The following is a 13,852-nucleotide window of genomic DNA, read 5'->3' as shown; positions in this document are numbered from 1 at the left end:
AATTGTAATGTAAGACAAATCTTACTCTATTGCAATCGGACAGATTACTGAGTTACAGATACCGGAAGCGGCTGGGCAGGTCGCGACTCGCTAGTAGTCGGCCATTGCTGTGTCGTGGCTCTGTAGCCTAACAAAACACGAAGACAGAAAAGAGGCAGTGAGTTGTAGCAACAGTGTTTCGCTGAAGAGGATTTTTCATCTTTTTAAAACGCAAATACCCTGGTATTTTCTATTCTTAGATAATAGGTAAGCACAACACTGAACATTGTATATGTTGTAATATTCATTGATACCTATGTGGACGGTAGGAGGCTAAATGAAGTTGCTAAGTTTGGGAGAGGAAGCGCCGTAGAAGCTAGCGCGAGCTAGTTAATTGTGTAACATTGGTAGCCAAGGGTCTTTGATTTCTTTAGCGGAGATAAGAGTTAGCTAACTAGCTTGCAGCTAGCTACTTTGAGATGGTTTTGAACACATATGCAGTCAGTGCATACAATTGGCACAGTGTCCGTAAAATGTTAAATTGACTAGTTAAGGTTTACGGTATCGAGTCTTTTTGAAAACACTGCGGTCATGTAATGTCGTTTCGAACAAGTTGGGCAGATAGCTTAGCTAACGTTACCCATCGCGAAATTGGATGTCACAGCTCAGTAAGCTAACATTTCGATGTTGCTAGCTAGCGTCAGTTTGGTTTTTCTGTGACACGTAGGGACCATTTCAGCAAAGCCGAGTATGTGGCCTTCTCAACCTGAATGGCTAGGTTTTTAGCTATGTCTTTTTAACCAAAGCTAATGCTGACTATAAGCGCCATAGTCGACAAGTTATCTTGTTGTAAAATCCAAATGTAACGTGTGGAGTAACGTTACGCGAATAGTGGAACGTAAGTAGCCAGTACTTTTGCTGACTTCTAACCGTAGCAGCATAAACTTGGTCAGCTAACGTTAGCTTGTTCGCCAGCAGTATCGAAAGATTTACATTTGAAGCTGAAGTTGGGTTAGATTCGGCCACACAACATGACATTCTTCGAGTGTCATTTAACGTTACTAGATGCATTCCTAACTCGCCAGGGTTCGATGGATGTTTGTAAAATGTTACAATGATTACATGATAACTTCAGAGTGGAGGTTATGTTGCTCCGCTCGACCTTTCTTTTAACGTTACTGAAATTATTATGCTTTGCGTTTGGCTCCACTCTAGCTGCTCTTGATCAACCATTTCTAATTATCTGTGTTGAAATTCCAGTGTCACAAACATTGACGCTGAAGACATATAGCTGTTCACGTTCAATCCTAATGCATCCTAACAGACCATATGGCAGAAGTCATTAAGTACTCATTGCTGTCATTTAATTATGTTTATTTTTTATTGTTATAAAACACACGAAAAAACATAGCAACTGAAGATCCAGGGTTGTTTAGGCACTGAGTGGCTTTTTCAGCTCAGAACCTACACGTTTTGGTTTAAAATGTCTACAATCGATACATTGATGGGAGCATACGTTGTTGTGAGCCTTGTCCTTAGCATATTTTGATGAAGTGCAATACAGGTGAAAGTGTTATTGTTGCCGGTAAAAAAAAGTTCACTGCCATACACTGGTGAATCTATCGCAAGTGAACACAGAGGATCACGTCACATAGGGATCTTCCCACGTGCAGGGAGCTGAGCAAGTGAGAGACATGCTGACGTGTATTTCAGCTGTATTTGCATGTTACTCACCTTTGCCTCCAGTACTCTTTAGCACGGTGACTGTTTGCTAATTGTGTAACTAGAACTACAGGTCACTGATACCTTCTTATGCCATAATATACCAATAGGAATACAACCTTTACAGTTGATATAGATACAGGTGCTGTATGATTTATCTTGCTGAAAACGAAGGGGAAAAAAAAACACTTTGGCTCTCCATCAGACCTGTTTAGTTAGTTCAATCTTGAACTTGCGTGCCAAGCCTTTTACTTAACTGTATCAGTACATACTAGTGTTACATCTCACTGATCTTTATGTTCTAAGAATGACTCGAAGGTTTTAAAGGTTTGTGAGGGAGCATAATGCAACCCTAAAACAGAGAGCACATTTAGACTGCACATATGTTTGGAATGCATACCCTACTACAACTGAACAAATGCACCTTGGTGTCTGGTCATTAATTATATTTTCTGACCTGTAACATTTTAATCCCCTCGATGATTTAGCCCATCACAGAGGTAATATTCTGTGACACACCTTGCTGTTGTCTGTGTAGGGTAGGTGTAAAGTGTCCTTGCGTTGGTTGCAGCACCTGTCACTGGTGCCACATAGGACACTCAGTCTAAAGGTACACGTGTTGAAAGGAGACGTACGGTGTCAGTGGCTTGGCTGGTGTGTGAGCATTTGAATCCCTTCCTCTCATAATAGTGGTGCTTGCAGGTTTAATTGTGTTTATGTATTTATTAATTGTTTTGTTCGTTATTATCCTGCATCTTACCTCCTGGAGTTTTTTTGTTTAGACATCAATATGTTTTCTGAACGTCTAACATGTTTTGATTTGTTTGTCTCTGTTGCAGGATTCATAGCTCCAGATATGTCCTTCATATTTGATTGGATTTATAGTAGTTTCAGTAGTGTACTACAATTTCTAGGTAAGTCCTGATTCCCAACGTTTTCACATTACTACAAGTAAGTCTGATAATGGCTCCTATTCAATATGCTGTGATTTAGGCTATTTTAATTATCTGTGCTACCCCACCACAACTGTGATTGAGTGTGGGCAAGGCTGTGGTAAGAGTTTCGCTAGGTTAAACAGATAATGGGGACGCCACCACTCCCTAAAGCTTTCCACCTGCATGTATCAGTAACACTGACACACTGTTCTCTCTAAGAACACTTCACATAGACTCACACCCATCGGGAGCACACCTTGTCAGACAAGTACTGTTCTGGTTGAGCAAGATGGTGCTAAGCGTCACACACGCATGCTCAATACTGAAACCCTGCTGATGCATATCGTGTTTATCTGACCTCATAGGCGTGGCATTGCCACATGGGAGCCCAGGGGGACGCTGTGTAGAAGGAATGTTTTCCACGATGTGTAGAAATTCTTAACATAATTCCACAGAATTCGGATGGGTAGTTATTTCTAATTCCCACATTTGTTCTGGGATACGGTGACGCATAGGTGCTGATAAGTTACTCTCTGCCTTGTAAGGGTAACAGAATCTGTTCAGTCTCTCCCACTGCCCCATCGCCTTGTGCTGATTGCACCAAGAGTGGACTTTAACTCAGTCTTGTGAAGTGTTGGTAAAGGTGCAGTGACATTTAGTATAGTAGAAAAAGCGCCATCTTTTTGTGTACTCTCAGGTTTAATGTTTGGGTCTGGAAAGATGTTTACTGTCCCATCAAGGCCTGTTATGGACACAGATGTATATTTCTTATTGGCAGGTATAAGCCGTTATAACCACTTATGAGGCTGCTCTCCCGCAACTGTTGATTTTCCGACATGGGTGTGTTTTATACAGTAGATGGACAGCTTGACATGTTTTAAACAGTATTCCCCAAAAAGGTTAGCAGTGTTTTTCGGTTGGTTAAAAGGTAGCACAGTTCATCTTATGCTGGTGTCTGTCACGCCTAAGCGGGTGCCGCCCCTTTTGCATCCCGAAGCTGGTCGAATAACACTCCACTACATCATACCATATAAGCAGTCAGGTGCCTCAACAGCAGTTGCTATCAGTTTGACCACACTCAGTGAATCATGTCGTCATCATTTTAAGTGATAGATAATAGCCAAGCACAGGGTCCATGCGCTTACTGAAATATGCACATGTTTGCCAATCGGGAACATGTCAGCTGGCAGGACCTGCGTTTCTTCAGTGTTTTAGGTGGGCTACACAGTGAAATGAAGGCGGATCTTTTTTTTGTTAATGATGGCTTCCTTGTGAAGTCATTCTTTCTTTTTTGAAACGCCAGAATGATGTAGCCAGCTGAACTTTTTCAAATGGTCCCTTCAGACACATAAGGCCAAACCTTTTGAACTGAAACCTCTGTTGTAATGGGTATTCATTCATTTTCCAGTTCAAAATCGGTTTCAGAATAGCCGAGCTGTGAAATTGTAACAAATGTTTGCCTGTTTTTTTCAGGACTGTACAAGAAATCCGGGAAATTAGTATTCCTGGGCCTGGACAATGCTGGGAAGACGACACTACTGCATATGCTTAAAGATGACAGATTGGGACAGCATGTGCCAACCTTGCACCCAAGTAAGTGTCTGCCAATCACCGAGTCACACAGCATGAAGACCAAGGCTGTCTGTCACAGGCCACCAACATCAGTGTTAATTTAGTTGGCAGTTTTATCTAAATTCCACACTAGGAACACTGTGGTTATTTAATTTGCAAAAAATGAAGATCATCTTCTTGTCTCTCCTTCAGCTTCGGAAGAGTTGACAATTGCTGGCATGACCTTCACCACCTTTGACCTGGGAGGTCACGCACAGGGTACGTACAAATCTGTGTTTACCTGGGAGTAGTAGAACTTGAATTGTTATCCTACCTATACCATCTAACCACGTGCGTTTTTGAGGGTATGTGCTCAAGATGTCAAAAAATGTTTCTGTTGTAGTATACTAATGGAGAAGCTAATGGTTGAATAAACTAACTGAAGGGTTAGAATATGAATAGCCTCCTTTAGTTGATCAACTTTGTTCCTGAGCATGGGACTCATTTTCAGTCTCTCTCTCTCTCTCTCTCTCTCTCTCTCTCTCTCTCTCTCTCTCTCTCTCTCTCTCTCTTTGTTTGTGTTTAAAGCACGACGAGTGTGGAAAAACTACCTCCCTGCAATCAATGGTATTGTCTTCCTGGTGGATTGTATAGACCATCCAAGACTGTCAGAATCTAAAGCAGAGCTTGATGTGAGTATCAGCCGCCTTTCATGTGCCCTTTAAAACGACTCCCAAGTGTATCCTGATCCGTAAACCCCTGCTGTTCTGTGCACGCGCACCATAACTGCTTGCCATCATGTCGGTCTTGAGAAGCACACCAGTCCATCCTCAGATAGGACCAATCGGAAATGTGGCAGTAGGTCAAAGGGCATCTGCTAGTCACCCGAGTTAACAGGCTAAACTCAGGGAAGCTGAGTGCCTGCTGCACATGGCAAACAGCTGGCAGTTGGAGTCATGTGATGAGGACAGTATTGCGCAAATTGTCCCATCATTCTACAATGCTGTGAGAGGACCTCCCAGAATGGATACTTGTATATCTAGATGTGAGATGAAAAGAAACACAGCTAGGGTGAGTCAACATGTCTTAAAAAGGCGGCTGTGTTTCGAAGACAAGTTTTAACAGGCACTCCACTCTGGTGCTAGCTGGGGAGATGGGGCTTGTGTTTAATAGAAGTGTTAAACAATTCTACTGCGACGCAGAAGATATCCCATCCCTTTTCACTGATGCTTGTCTAGAGCCGGGTGGCTGCAGTCGCACTGATGGAGAGTCTGGCCTCATCAAACTGGCTGGCTGTGTGTGTGTTCGTTCGTTTGTTTGTGTTTTGGCAACACGTTCCTCCCAATCCAACTAATTCCAAAGGTGCATATTTCAAGATGAATCTATTTCATCACCCATGCCAGTTTATTGCTTGTCCGTGATGTAATGGACATTAGGTCAAGGTCTGTAGATTAGTCACAGTCTCATTGACGTTTCCTTTGTAGTTTATCTAAAGTCAGCTTGGCTGTGAGGATACTCCTCAATATGCTTGATTGATATTCCTTCATTTACTTATTTTCAATATGCTTACCCTTTTTTCCTACGTTTTTGGATGTTAATATTTTATATTTTTCACGTTTTGCAAGTTGTTTGGTCAAAGAACAGCTGCCAAGTACCCATGAATTGGTGTGGTCACCAAGCTGGAGGATATATAGTATTCAAATCTCATTGTGGCCGTTGTGTCTCCAAACAGGCCCTCATGACGGATGAAACCATCGGAAATGTGCCTATCCTCATCCTTGGAAACAAGATCGACAAACAAGAAGCCATCAGCGAGGAGAAACTGCGCGAAATATTTGGATTGTACGGTCAGACAACAGGCAAGGTGAGTGGAAAAACCAGAAAATGTATTGAAGGGGTGTTGAAATAGAAAGGAGTGGGAAACCGATTGAATACATAAGGCATAGTCAGAGATCTGTACCAAAGCTGGAAGATAAGCCCAAGTCTTTATGCCATATTCCATCATGACTCTATGCAACGCCACAGACCTAAAGGGAGAGTTGAGATAAGTTGGGTAAATTGAACAAAGTCAGCATGCACTACAGTGCGGGGGAATGCTAATGTTTGCTAATGCCGATGGTCTGGTTTCCAGGGCAATGTCCCTATGAAGGAGCTGAACACAAGACCGCTGGAGGTGTTCATGTGCAGCGTTCTGAAGAGACAGGGTTATGGCGAGGGCTTCCGCTGGCTCTCGCAATACATCGACTAGACGCCACACCAGCAGAGGGCGCTCCTGGAGCCCGGCCCAGCCCACCAACACCATACCCAGTCCCATGTCGGGAAAATCCGCTCTCGAAAAAACAAACATCAAAACAAAAAACACCACTGGTACAACTTGAGCCCAATAGACTTTTGTTGGTCGAACATTTGGTCTTACACCCTCTTCTCACATGTTTTTTCTAAGAGAATAACCTAGCCTTGATTGTGCAGATACATGTAAATCAAAACGGAAGATTTTTGTTTCTTCTCTCGGTTTTTCTTTCTTCTCCACAAGAAGCCCGTTGGTGTGTGAAATGCAACTCAGTTGTAGATGATTCCGATGGTATTTGGGGCCCAAGAGTTTTGAAGCTCAGTTTAAACAGTCCAAGTTGTCCTTTCTCTGCGCAATACACTTTTTTACAGGAAGGCTAACATTCAGACATCTGCCTTTTTTCCATCATGTTTGTTTTTTCTTTCTTTCTTTATTTTTTAACATGATTTCAGTAACCTTGTATAATTATAAATATAAATATTATATATATACGGCCACATAGACATATCTGGTTTTAAAGGATTTTTGTCTGGCAGTCCACTTTTCTCCCAGCTTTTTTGTCATGCAAACTCGAAGTATCAGACATTTTTACTAATTGAATTTAAATTGGAAGTGAAGTAGTCACCTGACTCAGACAGCACTTGTGAACTCTGAAAAATGTTAATCCTCACGACTTATTAAAATATAGACTTCACACATTCTCTTGTGTTACCAGGTGCATCTAAAGGTAAACGAAAGACATGGCAATAAATCTTTCACAGAGGAAGTGCAATTCTCTTTTAGAAAGGAAATGGCGACATTCCTAATTGACCGAAAGTGTCTCTTATCTATGGGGGTTGTGTCTTTGAAGGCAGATCTACAGGAAAACGACTACATGACTGTGAATAACTAAAGCAGATCGAGTGTAGAGGAAATGGGGTGAATACACACCTTTGCTATATGACACGACAGAAGTAATTCCTCTGAATGCTAAAGGTTGGTTTAATGGTGAGACCATACCGTGAACCCCACCAAGAAGAGAGATAGAGAATGCTAAAAAGGAGGGATGTTTTCCTGAACGAGTGAACGAACCAGATGTAATGTAATATGACCAACCATACATGGATTTTTTTTTTTTTTTAAAGTGGATTCCTGAGTAGCTCTTGATTTGATCAATGTGCATTACAAAAAGAACTATTATGCATGCCTTGTTCCTTAATTTTTAATGACTACATACAGAGCCTAGCGAGTGAAATTTACAAAACAAGGGGGTCGTATGCCAAATTAACTTGAGTAGAACTGAGAGTAGTCTCAGCAGTCTTTTCTAAAGAAAACAAAGAGGAGGCGAAATGGAATGGCACATAATCGTTTCTGTTCTGTCCCTTTGTGTCATCAATCTTTCATTCCATGAGCTGTTCCACGTAAGGGAGAAACTGTTGTTTGCATCATAAATTGTAATAAATGTTTGCAATGAAAACTGGCTGGGGTGTGTTTGCATCTCATTTCACTAGACACAGTGAATGTGCTAAGAGGTCAGCAGACCTCAGAGATAAGTCACATCAGCGCGGAGAGAGAGTGCAGCGTTGATGTTGAATTGAGGTTGGGGTAACATTTTAGTCTTCATTGACTCCTGTAAAGGATGCCACTTATCTGTGATGGACATACAGGATTGCAATGAGATTGAAGACAGATGGCTGTGTGATCTGAAATAACAGTGTGTAGTACAATCTAGACTGCAGTAAAGCAAATGGCCAGCAGATGGCGGGATTGCCGAAAAATATTCACTTCAGTGTATTGACCTCTGCACAAAATGTAGTTGCACACAAAAAAACTAAAAAATACAGTGATGTCCAGTTCTTGAAGCTATGTTTATTATCTTCAACAATCGAGTATCCGATGCATTTTTTCATAATCAGTTACAGCTTCAAGGGCAAGGCCAACTAGAATTGGCAAATCAAATTACCACATTATGTGTTCATGTTGCCTTTACTATTAGACCATGTACACAGTTTTCATATCTCTTTGGAATTACATGGACTTGATGTTACTTATTTATCTCAGTTGATTAATCTCCCTTCATGTTCCCTGGACAATGTCACGAAGAGAGAATATTGACATGACAATGCCAACATTAGCTAACCGCAGACTCCAAACTGTCCATTGCTGTGGGACTATCTTTCATGATGTGGCTCCAGCCAGTGAGGACTCTGATGTGACTCCGCTGGCTGGAGCTACTGCTGTAAACCTCCCCTTTCCCTGGACAACCCAGAAACGTTGATATCATGTCTTGCCAACCACTGGCGGGCTGTCTGTGCGTGGCACCTCGGAGAAGTGGACCGTGTGGTGTCTGTGGCCGCCGGCGAGTGCCGTGCGGCCGGGATGTGTCACGTCGAGGAGTCTGTCCGTGCTGGACAGGAAACACAGGGAACAGCAGTGTCAGTAGAGGATGCCATCTGGAAGGCTGGCATTTTCCAAATATGTGTGTGGGAGGAGGTGTGAAAGGTTGATAATGGTGCAGCTGTCGGATGGAGCGAAGCTGCATGTCTGGACAAACAGAACAAACATACATGTCAGTAGCCAGAGAGCAAAAACTAAAGAAATCTGCCTTACCATTCCAGAGTTAATGCAAACCTGTTCAGTGAAAAAGTTTTGACTTTACTGTCTGACAGCTGCTCAACTGTTATCGTCGTTGGGTTGCTTTGAAATCTGTCCTTGTCCTCCTTAGGATGAAGAATATCAGTATTATGCAATGGTTGTCTCTCTACACACTGACAGCACACATTCCTCATCAGTGGAGATTCTAGCTTGTGTGACGCCCTGGTCAAACCCCCCAGCGCCCCCTCCTACCCTTCAACAAAAAAAGGAGTAGGCTAGGCTAATTTGGTGGCGTGCAGACTGATTTTATATTATTCTTAACGATATCGCACAGACCAAAAGAAATGCGAAGCTACATATTCATAATGTCTGAAGCTATGTATTCATAGGCCTATTATGAATGAAATGCGATTTATTTGGTTTATTTATTGCATTAGTACTCTACAAAGTTGAACGTGCGCTATTTGATAGATTCTCCTTCTCCCCCTACCTCGGGCTTCCAGTGGGGAGACCTGTGAGGTCAATATACCCCCGCCCTCCTTACCAATCTCGTACTTCTGAGTGGGAGACATAAACAGGTAGTATCTTGCCAGACTCACAAAATAGAATCAGTGCACTCACTGACCCACTCCCATGTCGCCCATACAGTGCCCTCCACGATTATTGGCACCCTTAGTGAATATGAGCTAAACAGGCTGAACAAAATGTGTCTTTGCTGTTTATCATGTTGGTCTTTCACTCAAAATATTCACAAAATTCATACCTTTTCATTTAAGTAAAATTATGGAAAGAATTTACTTTTTTTTTTTACATTAAATACAATATTTTTCTCCAAAACATGGGTGCCACAATTATTGGCACCCCTAGAAAATCTTATAATTAAAATCTAACTGAAGTATATTACCAGTCATGTTTTACATTTTTAAGTTCACCTGTTTGATCAGGAACTCTTAAGTGGTCAACCATGACTTCCTGTCTCACTCAGGTATAAATATGAGGTGACACAAACAAAAAAACCTTAGCAGGGTTTCCGCTACGTTCATTTCAGCGTGGCGGGCCGCCGCACCTTCGTCATTCCCCGCCACGCATCGGAAAAAATCGGAGCCCTGTTTTTTGGTGTGTTATTTGCCACATCAAAGGATTCGTCTGCCTTTCCCGCACTTGATCAGCGTTCCACGGCATCCACGGCTTACCACAGCCGGTTTACATACTCCCCCCGCCCCCTCTCTCGTTTCTGACACACTGGCCCTCAAACTAGAAACCGAACAACTGGATCAGAGGTACGTGACGTTGAATTAATTTTATTTTACATGTGAGAACAAGTTGTTGAACATTGTGCAGGGGTTACATCGTAGGCCTAATATGTTGTAGACGTAGACGGCTGGTTTCTCACATTGCGTCTATTTCGGGAGGCTAAATGTAAATAAGCTTCAGTAACGGTCATTTCTAAACGCACAGCTGTGTGTGGTCCCTCAATGAGCCCTGCACTTGTAGCGGATGACAACAGAGCAAAGTTTGTTAAAGGTAGCAAGTCCGAGGCCTGCGTGGTTTTAAAATAGGCGGACACCTTCGCAGAGCTCATAGATCTATTAGTTAGGCTAAGGACAAGCCGACCAACTTAGCGATTTCGTTCGTAATAAATACAAGAACAGTTAAACAAGTAGCCTAATAGCTAGTAATTCCCGCCGGAGTTTTCGAATCCAAAATGTCAACGCGTCCTCTTCAAAGATAATAATTCTAATGCATTTAGATCGTCTCACTCTGTCCTCTTTTTCAGATGAGTTTGCTGAAATACTTCACTAAAAAAAGGAAAGAGCCATTTCTCAAATTAACCTCGAGATATCCTGTGAATTCATAACCCCACTTGGACATGCGTTCGTGTGTGTGTGTGTGTTTTGCCTTTCAGCACCGCCTTCTCTTGTTTGACTTGTTGACCACTTTGCGGCACCCTGCTTAATGACGTAGTTGTAGCAAGCGCTGTACAGCATCATTAGGCTTCAGCAAGCAGGCTACTATGCGTGCAGTGTAAATATCCCCAAAATAAACACCTGCCCCTTTTGCTAAATCTTCTTATGATGACAGTATCAGTAGTCAGTAACAATAGTCATAGTAGTCACACAATGTATGTGAAGTAGGCTACTGTAAACAGTAATATTTTGTCATCATATTTCAACATGTAATGTTTTGAAATGAAATATAGGCAGGTAGTAGTAGTGGAGCTGGAGAATGCTGCCTAGAACCAAGAGAGTCAGATGTGAGGGAAGACAGTGAGAAGAGCCAGCCAACCAACAACAATAAAAAACCTGGCAAACACAGGGCTTCAGGTTGGGACCCAACATGGGTTGAAAAGCCTAGGTTTAAACCGTGGCTGTATAACACCGATCATGTTTTGCCAAATAGGTAGCTCATGAGGACCCATACTTTGTACTCCTTTAAGGACCTGAAATAATGACATTGTCCCGTATTTAGAAACAAAAGTACAGTTCTGTATTGAGCTGAAACTGGGCCCACAATTCGGTTAAAATGCAGGAAATTGCGTCTAAGAAATACAAAATTTTCTGGGTGAGGGCCCCCAGACCCCCCGCTGAGGTGCCACCGCACCTTACAGGAAATCCTGGGGGAAACCCTGCTTAGTCATTAATCAAGATGGGAAAGACCGAAGAACGCAGTGTCGAAGTGCAGAGGTAAATTAAGTCCATCAGACGCCACCCACATCACCACAAGTTGTTTTGGAGGGTTGCCAGAAAAAAGCCTCTGCTGTCGATCAACAACAAACTAAAGCGCCTACAGTTTGCCAAATGTAAGTCAGACTTTCAATGGATTGAGTTATATGGTCAGATGTGACCAAAATAAAGCTTTTTGGCAACAAACATGAAAGGTGGGTTTGGCGTAGACAGATAGATTGTTGTACAGAAAAGCACCTCATACCCAATGTGAAGTATGGTGGCGGATCTTTGATGTTGTGTGGCTGTTTTTGTTCCAAAGGCCCTGGACATCTTGTAAGGATACCTGTTATCACGGACTCCATCAATTACCAGCAGATATTAATTTAAAACCTAACAGCCCCCTCTAGCAAGCTTTAAATAGGCCGTGGTTGGACCTTCCAGCAGGACAATGATCCGAAGCACACCTCAAAAATTGTTCACCGATCGCAGAATAAAGGTTTTGCCATGGCCATCAGAGTCCCCCGACCTAAACCCCATAGAAAATCTGTGGAAAGAGCTGAAGCCGAGTCTACAAGCGTTGTCCTCAGAATCTGAAGGATCTGGAGAGATACTGTATGTAGGAATGGTCTCAGATCCCGTGCCATGTGTTCACTAACCTCATCACGCTTTATAGGAGAAGACTCAGAGCTGTTATCTTGGCAAAGGGAGGCTGCTCAAAACATTAAATTAAGGGGTGCCAATAATTGTGGCACACCTGTTTTGGAGAATAATATTTATTTAATGTCAACATTTTCTTTTTCTTTCAATAATTTTACTTAAATGAAAAGGTAAGAATTTTGTGAATATTTTGAGTGAAAGACCAAGAGGATAATCAGCAAAGACATATTTTTTCATAGCCTGTTTTGGTCACATTCACTGAGGGTGCCAATAATTGTGGAGAGCACTGTACCTGGCCCCGTGATGGCCCTCCTCAATAATCAACTCTTGAGCCGTCTCTCGTTTATCAACCTTAATAAATTCACTTCATGACACATTATGGATGGGTTTCTGAGTCTAAGCGTTCTGATTCCAAACTTCTGTACAATAAGCAACCTGCTTTAACAGTGTGTATTGATATCCATCCACTTTGTTTTTAAATATTATACAGCGAATAAAAACGGAAATGATTACAGACTAAATGTCTTCGAGTAGCCTACATGGCTACATTTGCCAAATTACTAAGTTCTAGTTACTAAATAAAAATATGTTTATCAGGTTAATTATTTGTGCTTCATTTTCCATCTTCTATATAAGTGCATGCGAATTAATTTAATAAAAATCAACTTCCAATATGATTAAGTAAAGGATCAAAATGGACCAGGATCACTGATTCCTCTGTTATGTGGAAGGTCATCACATGAATTGTATCTAGCAGTCATGGGCCTAATTATACTAAATAGACCCAACAACATCTTTATGAAGATCTATGTCTGAGGATACGGACGTAAAGCTGCATGGACAGACATCAGTTATCTGCAGACATGGAAAAATTATTTGGGATTTGAAGAACTTTTCAACAATTTCCTCCCTAAAACATTCAAAGGGGCAACTCAACATTCCTTTTCATAGTGCCACATATGTACTATATCTTATTTAGGAAGGTGCAATTTTTTTGTGGATTGTGTGTCTTAATTTAGGTGGATTTATGCAGGAATATTTTCTTGTTGTTATATTGGGTGCGATGTCCTTCCAAATACCTGACAATGGGATGTATGACTGACTGTGGTTAATAGTGTTCTGTCATGTTGTGTCTGAAGTGTATGCTTAAAGGACTGATGTATGCTTAAAGGTTGCTGGCCAAAATGTGATACCCTAAAAGGTTGCAAGATCAGACTCCAGCAATGCACATTACTTTGTTATAAAACAATGTGATGAGATTGCTGCAGTTATAGCTCACGAAGATGAAACCATCAACACATCAATCTATGTTTTTTCAAGTCATTCTAGTGAACACAAGAGAAGTGTTAATCCAAATCCAATCTGCTCACCTTGGACCAGATTTTTTAAAAATCAACTTGCTTCGAGGCCCTCTTTGGTTCTCCAAGACAGAACCCGGTTGAACCTTCTTCCTCTCAGGCTCTTCTACAGAATCTATG

At 41.8% G+C, this 13,852-nt stretch overlaps 1 protein-coding gene across 1 annotated transcript; it reads left to right on the top strand.

Annotated features, from left to right (window-relative positions):
• The first annotated feature begins 116 nt into the window (after window positions 1-116).
• Window positions 117-7,936, top strand: sar1b (secretion associated, Ras related GTPase 1B). Its single transcript, XM_080851229.1, has 7 exons — window positions 117-246; window positions 2,541-2,615; window positions 4,110-4,229; window positions 4,401-4,466; window positions 4,776-4,879; window positions 5,920-6,051; window positions 6,319-7,936. The coding sequence occupies exons 2-7, from the start codon at window positions 2,558-2,560 to the stop codon at window positions 6,433-6,435; spliced, it is 597 nt and encodes a 198-aa protein (XP_080707355.1). The 5' UTR covers window positions 117-246; window positions 2,541-2,557; the 3' UTR covers window positions 6,436-7,936.
• Window positions 7,937-13,852: the final 5,916 nt, after the last annotated feature.

This window comes from Sprattus sprattus (genome assembly GCF_963457725.1).
Source record: "Sprattus sprattus genome assembly, chromosome: 1".
Lineage (NCBI taxonomy): Eukaryota > Metazoa > Chordata > Actinopteri > Clupeiformes > Clupeidae > Sprattus > Sprattus sprattus.
This window is presented reverse-complemented; position numbering and strand designations above follow the sequence as displayed.